Below are 17,873 nucleotides of genomic sequence, written 5' to 3' on the forward strand. Positions count from 1 at the left end.
TATTTGACTGTACACAACTAATGTTTTATTTTAGACAAAAAAAATAACCCAATGAAAACACACCAAATGGTTTAATCACATCAAACATATTACATAAAACGTATATAAATATAATTTAATACATTTTACACTACACTTTATTTTATTATCACCTATACTATACATTTACTAATGTTCCATAAATTATAATTAAATACTTAAAAAAAAAAAAAATGTAATCCATCCCACAAGTCTTATATTATTATTATGAGCAAGTCGTTGTTGAACAACAGTTGTTTTCAGTAAGTCGATAATACAAATAAAATCGAAAACAACACATACAACAATTGTAAACAAGTTTATATGAAAACAGAAGGCAAGGCAAAAAAAAATAAACCTATTCGATAATTAGCTTAATCTCAATACAGTGTTAAGTAAAAATGTACAAGCTTATAAATTACGTTTACAGCATGTAAACTATATAATAAAAATACTAAGCAAACACTGAACTTGTTGCTATAAAACAATAATTACTGACCAGAAAAAAAAAAGAGGAATTTTAAGAAACAAATTAAAATTTACCTTGTTTTTCATTTTTTTAAATTAATTTTCATTAACTATAAACTCAAATACACTTTAAAGAACCGACGAAAAAATTCAATTGATTTAAGGTATCACAATATTAACTAAATTATTCATATTAATTGAATACAATTATAATTTAAATATCTGAAATGTGTTAAAGTTTATTTATGAAAACATTTCTTGGTAACTATTATTAAAGATTGGAAAAAATTTACATTTTTTTCTTGTAAAAAAAAAAAAAAAATACTTATAAAAAGTTGTACATTAACCAAATAAATTGGCCTGGCCTTAAAATACAATTCAGTAATTTAAGTACAAAAATGTACACATTTAAATATATTAATTCAGTGTAAAATTTAAAAAATTACAATTTAAATAAAAAACAAATCAAACAAATTTGATAAAGTTCTATGAAATTTTATAATAACATAAAATATAATTTGTTTTCAACAGTAAAAGTCTAACCTAATTTATAAAAAACATTAACCCTTATACATTGAATTTATAATGTACATTTATTTCCTGTCAAAACATCTGCAACATTACTTTATCAATTGTATATTTGGTAAAACCAAATGTAGGACATGGGAGATTTAAATTGTATGTAGATACAAATTATCATACACATAATATTAAGCAACTAGTAAAACAATAATAATAATATAAAATTGAAGAACTAAAGAAAATGGATTATGTTAAGCATAAAAAGTGCTAAAATATTCCCAGAAAATAAAAATTTATAATATTTGTTTATAGTGGTTAACTATACATTTGTCAACATACATTTAACACGTAGTAGGTAAATTTTACAATCAGTATTTTTTTTTTTTGTTCATTTTACTCCACTAATAACCAGAACCATCATTCAATACTAAGCACTTCGACCTGTCTGTATATTTATAAATAAAAATATATATACAAACACATTATTGATTGGTGAACAAAAGCTTACTGAACTAGATTTTCAATAAAAACTTATAATATGGTGTTTTTATTTAACTTAGATATTTAAACGCATCAGCTCCAGACATCAGCAGAATATCTTTTTTGTTGTTCCATTTTCTTAACATAATTCAGCGCTTGGCTGTTGTTCATTTGACCTTTTTCCATAACGACTTTAACAATGATAGAATGTACGTCTTTGGCCATACTTCTTGCATCACTAAATAAAAAAATAAAAAAATGTAAAAATAATTTGAAAAATAAAAGTTGAGCAAAGAAAAATATTTTCCATTTGATAAAGGCAAACAAAATATTTTTTTTTTCACTTACCCGCAAACGTATAAGTGGCCGTTATTTTCACCAATTACATTCCAAAGTTCATCGGCGCTTTCTTCTAACAGATGGGTGACGTACAATTTTTCTGGTTGATCACGAGAAAAGGCCAAGTGAAGCTACAATTTAAAAATAAATGCATAATAGAACATTTTATTTAAATTATAATGATAAATAAAATAATATAAATTGTAATAAACGCAAAAAAAATATTTACCTTTGTCAAAGTTCCATTGTTTAAATACTCATTTAATTCTTCTTCGTAAATATAATCCTCTTCCTTTTTTCGGCAACCGAAGTACAATATCATTTGTCCAACTTCTCTACCTAAAGTATTTTAATAGAATTAACGAAAATTGACTAATATTTAGAAGGTTTGTCTTTACAGCCGAATCGGTTGGTTCAAACATAAACAAACCTTCTTTTCGTGCAAAATCTCGTTCTTGAATGAAACCTCTGAACGGGGCTAATCCTGTACCTGGACCAATCATTATAACTGGAGTTTGACTTTTTGGGGGTAACCTAAAATACAAACACATTTAATTATGAAAACATATAATTAAGAAAACTGATAAATGTACACACCTAAACTGAGATCGTCTAATGAATATTGGTATGGTAGGAGCCGGTAGTTGATTATCTATTGGTATTAACTGAGATAACAAACAAGTAGCAACACCTTGGTTTACTCGACCAGTCGGTGTATCGTATTCCACTTTTACTGCAGTTATGTGTATAGACTTTGGATATACTTTTGGTGATGACGATATTGAATAATAACGACACTGTAAACGCGGCAGAAGCTCACATAAATGGTCTAAATCTGGCTTTACGCTCGGTAAATCTTCTAAAATGTGGACAATATTACGATTGTTGTGCAACACCCATTCATGAAACTCTTTTTTGCCTTCTGGCGAAGAACTGGCCATAAGTTTTAATTTCTCTTGTTCCTAAAAAAATCGTTTTACATTAATGTTTTATTCAGTTTAACTTTTTCTTCATTTACTTATATTGGAAAAATTACAAAACTAACCAAAAAATCTCACCTTATGAGATAAATATAATACTGAAAGAAGAAAAGAAAAAGGGTGTAAACAACAAGTTTTTTGAAGCTTTCTGACAGATGAGTACACAAAATTCTTGACAAAATGCACAAGAGACAGTTAAGTCTGAATAGACTATGTAAAGTGCTTAGACCAAAAATATATAATTGAGTATAAAGTTGTATGCCTTGTACAAGTAAAATGGTGACTTAAATTTAAACACCTATTTTTCAAATGTTGTTTACACCTTTTTTCTTTTTTACCGTTGGTACAGATTGCAATAATGCTGTTTCATAAACAAGAACAATTTAAGGTAAAATATATTTTCCCAAATTGTAGGAAAACATTAGATTATGGATATCTTGTGGCCAGAGTTTGCATTATTTACATTTAACGATATTTAAATAACACACTATCTATCAAAAAGAAAATTATTCGAATAATTTCAAACATAATTTGAATTATACTATATAATAATTTGCAAGAGCGGTTTTGGAGTATTTTTTTTTTAAACATAATTTTGTATAAATATAAAATACAACTAAAATTTCACACCTACTTTTTAATATTAATCTGTTAGAATAGTATAAATATTTATTATTCATTTATCATTATACATAAGTAACTTTAATGAGAATAAGTTATAAAAAAATGTTTTATTTGAATAAGAATTTACATAATGCTGCTTACGGTCTTGATCGTTTTGGTAGTTATTTATTAATAGGTAATAACTAATATACCATTATTCATACTGAATCAACTTATCTTGATCTCTAAGACTGTTGCATCAATATTTGATTGTTCTGTTATACTTTTTTAACTCACCCCCCAGCTATAAGATATTCCGTGTCAAAATATGTATTATTGGATTTTATAGGGTTCTCAGGATGTGTAAATAAAATATGTGTAGTATGAATAAAATAAAATAAAAATTATTACTTTTGGATCACTTGCATACTCTGCCAATTCTTTCATGATGTGAGTGCGGGGATTGGACGTTATATCCAAATAATACGTAAGTGCTGTTCTATAAGTGCACGGACAAGGGAACGGATGCTTTTTACTTGATTCCTCTGTAAACATGTAAAATAGACTTAATCAAAAGTTTCCAAAATTGTTTTGTTTAACCCAAGAAAATGTTTGGCGTTATTCCAAAAATATGGATTTTAACTAAGTCAGGATTAAAAAACAAAACTTTGTCTTAGCCAACTGTGATTGTTATACCAACTTACCATCGGTGTTCAACAATGAAAACACAGTGTCCAAGTTAACATTCAACAGCTGTCCAAGCCGTTCGACTAGATCTGGTGAGTTTTTTGGATAAACCGCTACATGATCTCCCGTGTCGTACCTCATTTTTGAACCATCAATGTTAAACTCTATATGCATACATGATCGACCACCAGATTTGTGCAATTCTCGGTTGACTAAAATTGATGATAAGTATGGATTCTTCACGTCGAATGGGCTATAGTTAAGGAAAATAAAAACATTTTTAAGGTAAACTCATAAAATAATTAAATTGCAAAAATATCACCAGCATAATGTTTATAGATAACAAGCTGTCCGGACCTGGCGTTGCCTGGGATTCAGTTTGCCAGGGCTGAGTAAAATAATTACCATTCCCACCTTCATCCCCATCCCTCATCTCTTAACAGATAACAGCGTTTTTGTGACACTTTTTTAGGTAGTTATATCCACCTCTTACTCAAGGGCCCCAGTTCCAACAGTTAAAAGCTTGCCCAGAATCGTGGTACATAGAATCGGCCTGTTCCTTTAATCATCACCTACCATTCGCTCGAGTACCGTGGTTACAAACAAAGTGTTTATTTTGGGTTAGCAACGAAAAATATGTCGTATTTAAAGTATTAAGTTCTTGTTTGAGGCTACCCTTAGGGGTGCAATTTTCGAAAAGTACTATGCCAGTTAGGTTCGCGGGTGTGTACTCAACAACTTCCCAAAGTTTCATGGCGATCGGATGAATGGTGTACTAATGCATAAAGGACAGACATACAAACAAACATTCATTTTTAAATATATAGATAACTAGTAAGTTATCATTACAGTTAAAGCAGTAATGTAGTTGGGTAGGGTATAATATACTGTGTTCACCAAACTTCCATTTTTTTATGTTTGTGTGTACTCATAGTACAAATAATACACCTGTGGATAGAGTACACAGTTTTAAGGCTAATGATTTTTAAATATTTTTGTATCAGATATAGAATTAAAAATTATGATTATTTCACTAAATGATTACTCAAAGTGCCAGGTCTATTATCTCACACAAAGTAAATTAAAAAAAACTTTTGATTTTTTAGCGACATTATTTTTTCAAATTACTTACAATCTTTGGTTTTCATAAGACTTAAGTCGTGATATTTCACCAGTATATATCCGTTCAGGTAAAACTGCAGAACAATCTACAGACTTATATTGTCTAACGTTGGTTTCTTCGCCCATTTCTTCAATGCCAAAATGTGAGCAAACATTTTCCCACAGTTTTTCTTTCCATGAAACAAAATCGTCTTCAATGCTATTAAAAATTAAATATATAATTTATACTTACACCGACATATTTTAATATTCTAAACAATTATATTTACTTTGCATCATCATCACCCAAACCGATTTCGTGAACTCTAGTTGCCCCCAATTCCTCCAAACGTTGATCCACATAAATAGCAACTTCATTATAATGTTCATATGTTTTATTTCCTAATCCGAATACCTTAAGCAGACAATTTACAAAAGTTCAATCAATTGATAAAAAATGAATATGCTAGCTAGTAGCTACAGTCTTTTTTGCAAGTTAATGTTGGAATTCATATTGCAACTAATAAAATATTATATACATAAAAATAAAATAAAACATTATTAATGCAAATTCATTATTATAAATATTATATTTTTATTGTATTTTGTAGAGATTTTATTTCTTCATCATTAATTTAGCATAACCATTAATGATGATTTGGCATATTATTCAGATGATTATAATTTAACTGTGTGTTCACCAACAACCTGTTAATTTCTATTCTCTACACACCTCATAATTGGTTGGATTATAATTTCAAACGGTCATTTATAATCTATTCATGAATGACAACTATGAAGAGAATACAGTGAGTTATAACTATAGGTTGACCTCAATTTAACCAGCAAGTGAATTCAATTAAATTTAACAATTGTGAATACATTTTTTTATTTAGGTACCCATTCATCACGTAGGCACATTTTTACAAAGGTGCCTACGTTGCATAACTATTAAAAAAAAATTGCAATTAAAAAACGAAAAAGATAATATCATCCTCATAAAAAAAATTAAATACCTAACCACATACACACACATAAACACAATTACACAAAAGGAGAGATGTTCAACACGATGAATACATAAAATCTAGAGATAATGAGGAAACCTTAACAGAACACAACTGAAACCGACAATAATCATTTGAATTTAAATAACCTCACTTACTGCATAATTCAATCCTTCTAGGTCAGCGTCTCCGTTTTGAAGCCATTCATAGAAATCCATAGCATTATCTGTAGGGTCACCCTCACCATATGTTGCTAGACAAAAAATGGCCATAGATTTTGGTATTTCCTTCATTTGAACCAAGTCTGCCTAAAAAATGCAAATAAGTGTTGTATATTTATCATTTTTTATAACTATGTTTATTATACTATAATATAGGCCATAAAATAATATTTTCAACAATCCATATACTGCCATACAATCAGTGTTGTAGTCGTACACTATGTCTACTCTCCTCCCACTATTCTATGTTTGCGTATACTAATAACGGGGATCCCGCACTATGTACCCGCAGACAGAATACAAAATTTTCATGTAATAGCAGGTTTTTTTTTATTATTATCTAAACATTAAAATAGTTAGTTAGTAAATTATTCATTAAAAAATAGGTGTAAATTATATAGAAGTAATAGTTTAATAAGAAACAAAATTCTGATACGGTCTTTATATAAATAAAGGTATGTTTTAACTTTTACTTTAGGAAACAAAAGAGCTTAGAAATCATATTCCATTCTGACTTTTTTATCTTTCACAAACAACTTTGAAAAATGAACTAGGAAGACAAGTGCATAACATTTAATGCAGCAGTAATTTTATACCAACTCTTGTTTTGAACTTAAAAAATAATATTTTAATTGTACACACTACACCAATAGACAAATGTACTGTAGTTCATTTTGTTAATGAAAAAATGTGCTATGGTTTAGTTTAACATAAATTATAATAAATAATAAGTTTAATAACTTTAAAATGTTAGCTGTCATGGGTAAAAAAATGTTTTAAAAAAAAACCAACAATAAAATAGTTATATTTACTCTAACTGAAAAATAACTCATGGATCACTACATAAAAGACTCAAATTAATTCAATAAAACTAAATAACCTTAATGTGTCATATGTCTTATAGTAGGTTACGAGGTCTTCGGCCCTACCAGGCAAAAATGGTAATGTGTTTAAAAGTGTAATTACTTAAACTTTAACATACATTTAAATTATTTTAGAAAAAACCTAACTTTTAGTACACATTTTGACAAAAATGTGATTATTACATATTCTTTATAACCGTTCCTAAATGTCCAAATATTGTAAATAAAAAAAAAAATTAAAAAATTGAAACCATTAAATTTATTGGACTGAAGCCGATCACGAAATTCATAAAATTAGCAATTGGACTGATAGCTGTTATTTTCATAAAAATATTTTTAGTGTTGTGATAACTATTTACAACACTACAAATAATTATACACTAATATTATGAAATATACAAGTTATTCTTATTTTTTACATAAATACATGTTGAATACAAATTTGTTTTTTGATATATAATTATATTTGCTGTTTAAAAAGTTAATAAAACTTGTTTAATGTTACAGAAATTTTGTTTTTAATTCTTAAAGCAATAAACGAAAATTTGTTAAGTATATTTTACATACAGTTATTGTACTGTTTTACTGCTAATTGTACATATTAACCATACCATATGCCTAATGTACGAATATTGTATTGTACAGATTGTACATTTTTTCTAATAAAAAAAAAAAAATTTAAATATGTAAAACAAAATTTTCCACGATAATTATTTAGCCAATAAAAGAAAAAAATACATGGCTGTATGTTTAGATGAAAATATTTTTTTAAATCGCTGTCGAGGATGCTGTGATACTTCAAAAAATAAATTAACTACCAAAAAGAGTCCAAATTATTGAACTAATAATTACACATCACAACAGTTTAATTTTTTAATTAGGATTTTACAAAAAATTGCCTATACCTAACTCTTTAATAAATGGGGATATGACATTCTCTTAAATACTAATATTCAAAACTGGCATTTGAAAAAAAATTGTCTTATAGAATTTAATTTTACTATCCAATAGTTATTGACTTTTTTGAAAATAACAAGTTTTTTTCATTTTACTATAAGTTTTACTTTGTAAAAGAGGCCTTTTTGCATAAAGCAATTCAATTATCTTTTGTGTTTAAAAATATATAATAGCTATTTTATGAAGTAATAAACAATCAGTTGCAATAATGGTTAATAATTTGTGTTAACACTTAATCAACATTTTGAAAACATTGTCACTGATATTGTAGCTCGTTTTCAGTTAAGTGATGATAAATTTCAAAATGCACAACAAAAACATGACAGTGACAATGTTTTTGAATATGTTATAAGATTATGATATATGATATGGGTAGTTTTGAAATTTTATATTTTTCAAAGCGCAATATGGCTCAGTATTACATAATTAAATATAATAGGTAATTTTTTAAAAATTAATTAGGAAGTATATTAAATTTAAATTTATGAGTACTTAAAAAATAACAATTACCATTTCACATTCTTCAGGATCAGCAACCATTCCTTTCATTTTGTACCTCGCACCTTCTTTGGCTATCCTACCTGCAAATTCTTCTGCAGTTCCAGTTTGACTGCCGTAAAAAACTACTAGGCTACGATCCGTTGACTTGAGTTTTTTTATAAAAGAACTACTTGACGGTTGGCCAAAAGAGTTCATAGTAGTAGGTCTGAAAAAAACAAAACATTTTAAATGAGTTATGTACAATAATAATACGCTATGTCTACAAGACACAAACTACTGTGTTGATAGTGGAGACATGGATTTTTGTGTAAGCCCTAAATGAAAATAATGAATGTTTCTCATTACTTTATTATCAACATCTTTTTTTATTTTAGACATACTTTTATAATAAAACATTCTTTAGGCAATTTTTGGAAAATATGAATATTATTAATGTATAGGGAAATTTATTAATTAATTTAAATACATACTGTATAGTATAAGGCTTCTTTTCTGGTGCACTAGACTGTTTATCTCTTTTAAAATACCAAAAATATGCTACAGTCATTATTACTACTAAAAGTGCTATGTCTAGAGAACTTATTAATGGTTCTTCTGATACGACAGTCGTCTCTATCCTAACACCTTTTGAATCGTCCATGTTCACTTGCAACGTTTAAAATCTATAAAAAAAAAAAGAAAAAAATTATAATATAATATATTACCTATAAAATTTTAATAATGTATGTAAAAACCATTAAAACTTAATGGAATACGTTGTGGGGATATTTTGTAAGTAAAACATTTTTGTGTTTAGTCGAGAATATAAAACATTTATATTATAGTATAAAATAAACTTTTTGATAATATAACTCGTAGGTTCTATAACGACATACGAATCAACATACATTTAAATTGGCAAAGAAAAGATCTTTTCAATAGAAAACATTATTGAATAATCAAGTAATAATCATTAACCTACTACTTAAAGTGTATATGACAATAAAAATGGTTAAACCCCTATTTTTAGGTTACTCATGATTCAAATATTTAATGTTATCACTTGTCTTTAATTACTCATAGAAACGAAATATCAATTCAATTGACCTTTGTGTTGGCCTTGTGAATTGTTATTATAATATACATCTGGGAAAATACTAATGAATCATAAAAACACATGGTTTTCTTACATAGGTATAGTTAACATTTAGGTAAAATTACCTATGAGCTATTTTCAAATCAAATATTTGTATAAGAATGTACACAGTTCAAATGCAAAACAAAGAAAAAAATTTGCTTTTTGATAAAAATAATCTGCTACAATTATTAAATTAAAATTATACAAAATATTAGTGCTGTAAATAGAATGACCAAAAAAATTACAAGACGAAAAAATAAGGAATATAGTTTAAAATTTTAGTAAAACCAAAAACTCTACATTTGAATTTTCAAAAATTGTCTAGTATTTGTTTGATAGAAATTAAAATGTTGAATAGAATTAAAAAATTGGGCATAATCTACTGTTATCTGAAATGGAAAAATAGTATAAAATCTATTACTGAGCATATATCAGCTATTTATAGTACCTAAAACATTATAGATGTTAGGCTTCCTTAAGCAAATTTGCTTAAAATGTCTATATTGTGCACTTGTGTGCCCCATAGTTGAATATGGATCAATTGTTCTCTCAAATCAAACAAACCTTTAATGAGAAACTTAAAAAATAGCAAAGGTTCACAGCAGGTAAATTCTTATATGTGACCTAAGTGTAGTTGCTTCTGATTTTGGATTTGCAATTTGGCTCAGTGACACCAAATTTTTTGGTTGCTGATTATCGGTTTAATAATAAAATAGATTGTTCAGAAATTCTAGACAATACCCCTTTTATTGTTTCCTCTGTTCGCTTACGTTCTTATTTTACTTTCGATGATTTAAATATTTTTCAGTTTATTGATGACTGACAACAATAAACTAGACCAAAATATTCTAATTTAATCCAATATCACACTTAATAATGAAATACATACATGACTATTTCTAAAGTTTTCATTATCATTTAACCTATATTGAAAAAAATCTCTTGAATTGGTTTAACTGTTATCTGGACAACAGTTAATTTAAAATGTTTAACAATGGCAACTAGGCTAATATAGTGTCTTGATAACATCAGCCTAAAACTATAGACGAGTATTCAAGGATATTAGAATTTATAATTGCCAATTAGTTTTAAATGAATAAAAGGTGGTAATTACCTCAAACGGTTAATAGTTTTAAATTAATTATTAATAAACACTGGTTGACAGAACATTTTGTGTTTTCATGTAACCAATAAAGACACAACTAACGGAGGTAGATATTTTTGATGGGTATTAAATTAATTTGTATAATATGTACATGCTACTTAGCAAGAACATATTATATATTATTATAAAACACCAACGATTATATAACATGGCGATAACATAACGCAGCGGGTACCTACATATTATGGGTATGTGTATAACAGCTAGAAAACACTTACGCGAGGTGAGATGACAGTATCAACAAGTGGTTGAACAAAAAACCAAAAATATCGTCGATTACTGCGGTAAAAACGTAGATTTCACAACAAAATCAGCGGCGTTTAATTTTTTTATCCACAATCGCGGTCTGAACTTGTCCAATACGCAGATACGTTGAATGTCAATATTGTCAAAAAAGGTGGCGGTGGCGACGAGCGGTTAGCATTGAAATACAGCTGGACGAACCGATCTACAACTACTACCACTACTATATACAACCTACTACTATACTATTATAAAAGCACCACTGATGTAGGCATCAAACGTGTATTATTAACGCCGGGCAACGCTAATATAACCCGATTAACACGGGAAGTATATTATAATTTTAAAAAAAACAGGTCGCGCCGAACGATTTCCTTGAAGTGCACGAGACGACCGAATGCTACCGCGGCTGTTTGCGTTTGGTAGTCCCTACTGCGGTTACCGCCACTATTGTGTTGTGATTTGCGACTGGCCGCCGCTAGCCGTGACTCGTGGCGATTGCCGATCAATTTGCGTTTAGCTGGCTCAGGTGCAACACCGAAATACCGATAATTTATCTGTAAATTATCATCGAAAATTGACAACCGTAGCGCCGATTACCTCGACGACGGCAACGAGTCACAGCAATAAAACTCGATAATAACTCATACTGAACGGTCTCGGGTATAATTATAATTTGCGGTAACAATAATAATAATAATAACAACAACAATACAGTACCTGCTTACTGACAATAATGGTCGTGTCGTGACGTTATTGTGATTTATGAACATTATTGAATAATATCATTGTGATTAGGAAACTGATAATACGGGAAATTCAATTATTTTCATCTCACGCGTCGACAGTCATGGCTCGAGTGATAATTCAAATATTTGACCACGGTCGCGGTACTTGAGTATACCGCGGTCACTGGACATATCTGCCAGCGGCGGCATCTAATAGTTGTTTTAGTCGTACGGCCTCGGCAGCCGCACTTCATTAAATATGTTAGTTCTACTTTTACAAAAAAAAAAAAAATCGCATAGAAGACTAAAAAAAATACATTGTTATTATTTATTAGTATTCCAATTTTTTTTTATTTATTACAGAACAAAGCCAAAACGGAAGCGTAGCGACCGACGACGTAATAGCTGGCTTGTTGCACATGAATACATTAGCCTAATACTTAAGTGTAGTACAGGAAGCCACTAAAAATCATCCTTGGCATTCTATATTATTAACCATTTTATTTAGCATAATTTCAATAAAATACTAAAACGGTATTTTTCCAATACTATTTCATCTAGTTTATGTTTAACAATGTATATAAGTATTTTAGTTTAAACCAAATGACACTATATTAGGTACTACTTAGGAAACAATTATTTTTTTTAATATGCTCTCACTTCATCTATACGTTACAAATTTTCCAAACAAATAATTTCTGGTTGAGCTCAGCGGCAAATTTCGGACACTTTTTTTGGAGGAGAGTGTTCTAACAATAAATGATGCACTTTTTTCAACCACCAAAATCTCCGAAATTTTTCCTACAGCCACCAAAATCGTATGGAAATACGAAGTATGTTATCAAGTTGTTTGGCGTTTGTTATGACACTGTTTAATTGTTCATCACTAGATGACAATTTCAGTTGTATTCGTTCACTGTTTATCAAACGGTATTTTGATTTGACTAGAAATATATTAGGATTACAGCTGTCCTAAAGCTTAGCAAATAAGTTTAGAATTCATGTATGTATTTTTTTCTCTAGCTAAACGATTAGTTAAAACCATCTAGGAAATAATCTGTCAGCGGCCGTCAGTTTTATAATTTGCGTTATACATGTATTTGTTATGACCTATTTATTCAGTATTTTGACGCGGAAAGCGATATAGAAGTCTGCACACGTCGAACTGTCTGTAGTCAAAAACATTAACCTTGGGAACATTGAAATATGTTAACCACCCAGAATTAAAAACGTCATTAGAGGCACGTATTTGGGAAGAAGATCGAAGAGACGACCCCATTAAATACTAAGGAATTATTTCCTTATACAAAATAGCCATACTATTTTATCTATATTCAGTCGAGTTGTTTCGATGTTATTTCATTAATGATGAAAATACAATTACTCAAATTCTCCACCAATTTGAATAGAGATATGCTATTGTTAGGTAATTGTATCTCTATGACTAAATAATTGTTATACAACAAAAGTTTATAATAAAATTCAATGCAAAGCCAAATACATATTTAAAATGATGTATTTTTAAGTATTTATTTTTGGTGACTCTGAAACCACTGGGCAATTTTTTTCAATAAAATCATTATTTCACTCAGGAAACCAAAGAAATCCACCTCAAAAAAATGTAATCATTTTTGAAATTTGACTTGTTATAATTTCGCAAAAAAATACGATAACGTGCTTTCTTCAAAACATTTACACAATACATTTTAGACATTATACTTAAATTGTAATCCAGACATGTTTTGAACAACTTATTCAAGTTCGGTCAAGTATGCGTATATGTAATAATAGTAGGAAGAGATACAACTTTATTGAAAGCCTTAAAGTGGGCTGTCTTTTTTTAAGGTTGCCTCAAGACACAGCTTACTATTTACTATAAGTATTTTACTAAATGTATCTAAGGTTTTTTTTTAATTTGTTGTTGTTTTTTCTTGCGGCTTACCCTTTTAATTGGTAGTAGCTTATTCGAATAAGAAATCTTTGACATTTCTGATACCTAGCTCTAAGCACTTCCTCATGATTTTTTTTTGTACTTGATAACATGATCAAATTTTGATATCTCCTTACTTTGAAATTTTTTTTATTAAGTTACAGTCCAATAAAACTGATCTTTTTAATAAAAGTTATGCCACGAAATATCTAAAGAAGGATTTTCAAATGGCATATTTTTGCTTTAAGAAGAGTTTTTAGTGAAAGTTAAAATTTTCCGTGTTAATCAAACACACACAAAAAAAACGAGGAAGTACCTACTTAGATATAATAAAAATAATTTAAATACGATTAATTATTAATAGTACTAATATTTATAATATTTATAGTATAAGATAAAGGTTAATACAATTGGCAAAGTGTACATAATTTGTATGCGTTTAAAAGTTAATTATATAATATGTAGATTGTCGTGAACTGTTGACCTTTTAATATACAACAGTCAACATCGCATGTCAATATATACAAGGTATATCAGAATGATTGAATTGAATGTCGCTTCAATTTCTTACTACCTACAACATGAAAACAATCAAACAGTGTTAAATATAAAGCAAGCGGTAATCATAATATAAAACAACTATAAAGGCTCTTACTTCACGCGTACACGATAATATCCAAACGGTTCGTATTTAAGTTCGGAAAAGTCGAACTATACGAATATTCTTGAATTTAATGTAAATTAATCCTTTAGTTATTAAATTTCAACCCCCTAAATTATTATAAAAAAAAAATTACAAATAGTTAAGAATTTATGGAGTTGTAGAGGACATGTAGAATTATGTTTACAAAAAGATTCCAATTAAAAATACAACTCTTTTTGACCGGAAATTTACTAATTAATAAATAATATGGATTTTAAGATATATGTTTTCCATATTTGTAAGTACGGTTTTCTATTTGTTCAGGACCGGATTAAGGTATGTGGTTGCCCATAAGTGGGGGCCACAAATAAGTCGAAATATGTTTTATTGTTTGATTATTGAATAACCAGAACATTTTAAAGGCACCTTCTCAGTCTAACCACAAATCCGGTTCAGTATCCCGTATCTAAATCTTCATAGAAAAAACATTTTATACGAATTATTAAAACTGAACAAAAATCTGGCTAAGACTGTACAATTATTATAATTTTATAAAAATATCATACTTTACCAATTAAGAATTGTAATATATTATGTTTTCAGGCTATAGATTATACCAGATTTTTTTTACAAATATTGTTTATGTCAATTATTGATGAATAATTAACAACAAATCCCGACAATATCTTTACTGATATTTTACTAATATGATCTTTCATTTTAGTGTGGCATAACTTTTAATTCAGATACACCCTGCATAAAATAATAGTAATTAGTAATTGTAATGATGATTTGATAAACTTGTACTTTCTAGTAACATATTATTATGAAAACTGATCCATACCATAAATATAATATGCGATTTTTTGTTGTTTTAAATCGCAGGAAATGCGAACAGGAATGTGTTATAAATGTAAAAATAAAGAAAAATATGCATTCACACTTATATTTAGATTCATATCTATATTTTTTTAATGCGATTAAAATGTCTTTTGAATAAGAAAAAATCCTATACTATTGTTATGAATAACATAAAAATCGTCTAGCAAAATACACAATTACTACCAAGTATTGCCTGTTATACAGGACTATTATATTTTGCTAAAATTAAGTACTTATGTAAGTAGCTGTAATTTAGGAAAAAGACAAGCCTCTAGACCACTATATAAGTCTTGATTCGGGGACGTTCAGTTACAATGACGTAAATTAATTGTGTGTGAAATTGCCATTGTATTTTCTGCTCGTTTGTTCTTGATAAATTCTATAATAGTTTACTGGAAACTAAAATTCATCACCATAGCTATTGCAACTGTGCGATATTTTATGAGCCTAATAAGTAATTATAATTATGACGGCTGCCGACTGGAAAAAACAGATTATGGTTCAATCGTTTGTATAACTATGTTGTTACCTAAACAGTATACTATGAACAGCTATCCCCACTTTTAAGTTGTATTCACTATAATAGCCGAAAACAGGTGATTAGAGCATTTACACGTGGCGAAAGCAGATGTGATAACAGCTGTACAAGAGCTGTGTGTTTAGTGTTGTACGACGTTATTGCCAAAGATTACATAATATTAATATTAAGACGTCATATTATGTTGTGTGTGTATATGTTAATTGCTAAATATTATACATGGATGTAGGTATAATATGTTGTATACCCGCTCTAAATTAGATTCAAAATAATCACAGGCTTTCGTATTGTACTTGCAAATATTTTTTACGTGCTTACGTGTATCTGTATAACAATTGGTTTAACTCGCGTCGGAGGTATTAATTTTTTAAACTGTTTTTTAAGCATGGGCTTTGCTAATTAATATAATGGTTCATCGACAAACACAGTAAACTAATCAATAACCATTAAATGGTTTCGCCGTGCACCGTATGATCCGTTTTACTTGCTAACTAAATAATCGTCCATCAGTGTAAAAATCTAAATTAGATATTTATCACCTAAGACATGTCGAAACAAAAATGTTTGTTTGAAATTTAAAAAAGAACCCATAGTGTCCTTAAAGTGCACGCTAAGCGATACAAGGGTTAAAGGCTAGGCTCGATGTGCTATTAAACTGAGTATAGGACACTAATTCTGCGCACTGAAAAATATGCTAAGTACGTTTCCAGTCTAGATAATACATAAACTGTCTAGATCAGTATGGGTAATATTACTCAATGATAAATCATGCCGGATGTTAAGATGTAACTAAGCACCACTTAATAGCATTTTAATAAACTTGTTAGCTACCGCGATTTACCATATCTGATTTTTAAAAATTATCTATTTAAAAAAATCCATGGTTACGGATATTTTATTTGTTTTCTTTAAATTAAAACGATACGCATTTTATAAACGTTTGAGTTGAGAATAATGTACTGAGCGTTATTTAAATTGAGCAATTGAGGAAATGGGAAAATCTTAACATCATCAATTGTTTTTATTTATAGTTATAAAGTTATAATAGGTAGGTACAATTAGGGTTTTTTTGACAAACCAAAAAATTACCCTCGTTCTGTACTAAATTTCAGGTTATTATTAATGCGTGAATGAATCAATAGTCAACAGCAATTAGAAAATATTTTCATTGTATTGTTAATTACGAACATCGATTTTTAATACTTGTACCATCTACAGACTTTCATTGAAGAAGTTACTTTTAAAAACCAAATAGCAACATACATATTGGTTTATTAAATCAAATTAAAATGGCTAAAGGCTTGTCGATAACTAGTTTTGATTAAATACTTTTTCAGTTATTAGCGTTGAAAAATATTGGCCGGGGTTGAAGTTGAATGTTATTTATTTGTATGCATTACACAGCTGCACTTCTTTCCTGCGATAAACTTAAAAAGTATGTATTCAAAACTGGTTATCGATCACTTATTATTTTCAATATATCACCTTTTTAGTTTTTTTAGTCGGTAAATAAATTATGGCGGTTGTTATTGAACTTTTAAAAGTTACCCTTTTAAACTTTCCTTCGAAAAAATATTTTTTCTTAATTAGATATTTATTTATAATTTTTATCAATAAAATAATGATTTCATTTGAACCTTTTTCAGCAAACACAATTATTTCATCAGCCAAATCCCATATATTTTGATTCTAAACATTTTCCGTCTCGCCAAACATACACGAGTATGCCATTCTCACTTTTCGCGTAATCGGACAAATATTTGGCACCCCTTTGACTCGGTCACGTTTATCAACAATCAGCGGGAAGAGGAAGAATTTATACACCGTTCTCGTGACATTGCGAGTATCCACAAATACTGAATATTCGGCGAATAGACGAA

At 28.6% G+C, this 17,873-nt stretch overlaps 1 protein-coding gene across 2 annotated transcripts; it reads right to left on the reverse strand.

Annotated features, from left to right (window-relative positions):
- Positions 1–52: 52 nt before the first annotated feature.
- Positions 53–12,130, reverse strand: LOC126838992 (NADPH--cytochrome P450 reductase). 2 transcript variants are annotated; one of them, XM_050573872.1, is made up of 13 exons: positions 11,993–12,130; positions 9,218–9,409; positions 8,757–8,952; positions 6,364–6,513; positions 5,489–5,613; positions 5,230–5,418; positions 4,115–4,350; positions 3,822–3,955; positions 2,425–2,789; positions 2,258–2,361; positions 2,057–2,166; positions 1,837–1,958; positions 53–1,726 (listed from the first exon to the last, which is right to left on the reverse strand). In XM_050573872.1, exons 2-13 carry the CDS (start codon positions 9,385–9,387, stop codon positions 1,582–1,584), a joined length of 2,046 nt encoding a protein of 681 aa, XP_050429829.1. In that variant the 5' UTR covers positions 9,388–9,409; positions 11,993–12,130; the 3' UTR covers positions 53–1,581. The 2 variants fall into 2 exon arrangements, with proteins under 2 accessions (XP_050429829.1, XP_050429828.1); XM_050573871.1 differs by lacking the exon at positions 11,993–12,130 and adding an exon at positions 11,248–11,899.
- Positions 12,131–17,873: the final 5,743 nt, after the last annotated feature.

This window comes from Adelges cooleyi, unplaced genomic scaffold, assembly GCF_023614345.1.
Source record: "Adelges cooleyi isolate 19-005CV unplaced genomic scaffold, UGA_ACOO_1.1 ACOO_flye_CR_arks_rails_tigmint_CR_PRNA_30, whole genome shotgun sequence".
NCBI classification, from domain to species: Eukaryota; Metazoa; Arthropoda; class Insecta; order Hemiptera; family Adelgidae; genus Adelges; species Adelges cooleyi.

Excerpts from the sequence above, each read along its gene's own strand:
- LOC126838992 (XM_050573872.1), bottom strand. The coding sequence starts at position 9,387 with ATGGACGATTCAAAAGGTGTTAGGATAGAGACGACTGTCGTATCAGAA. Across the intron at positions 5,419-5,488 it reads TTGGGTGATGATGATGCAAA|CATTGAAGACGATTTTGTTT; the intron begins GTAAATATAATT and ends AATTTTTAATAG. Across the intron at positions 2,167-2,257 it reads AGATTTTGCACGAAAAGAAG|GTAGAGAAGTTGGACAAATG; the intron begins GTTTGTTTATGT and ends AAAATACTTTAG.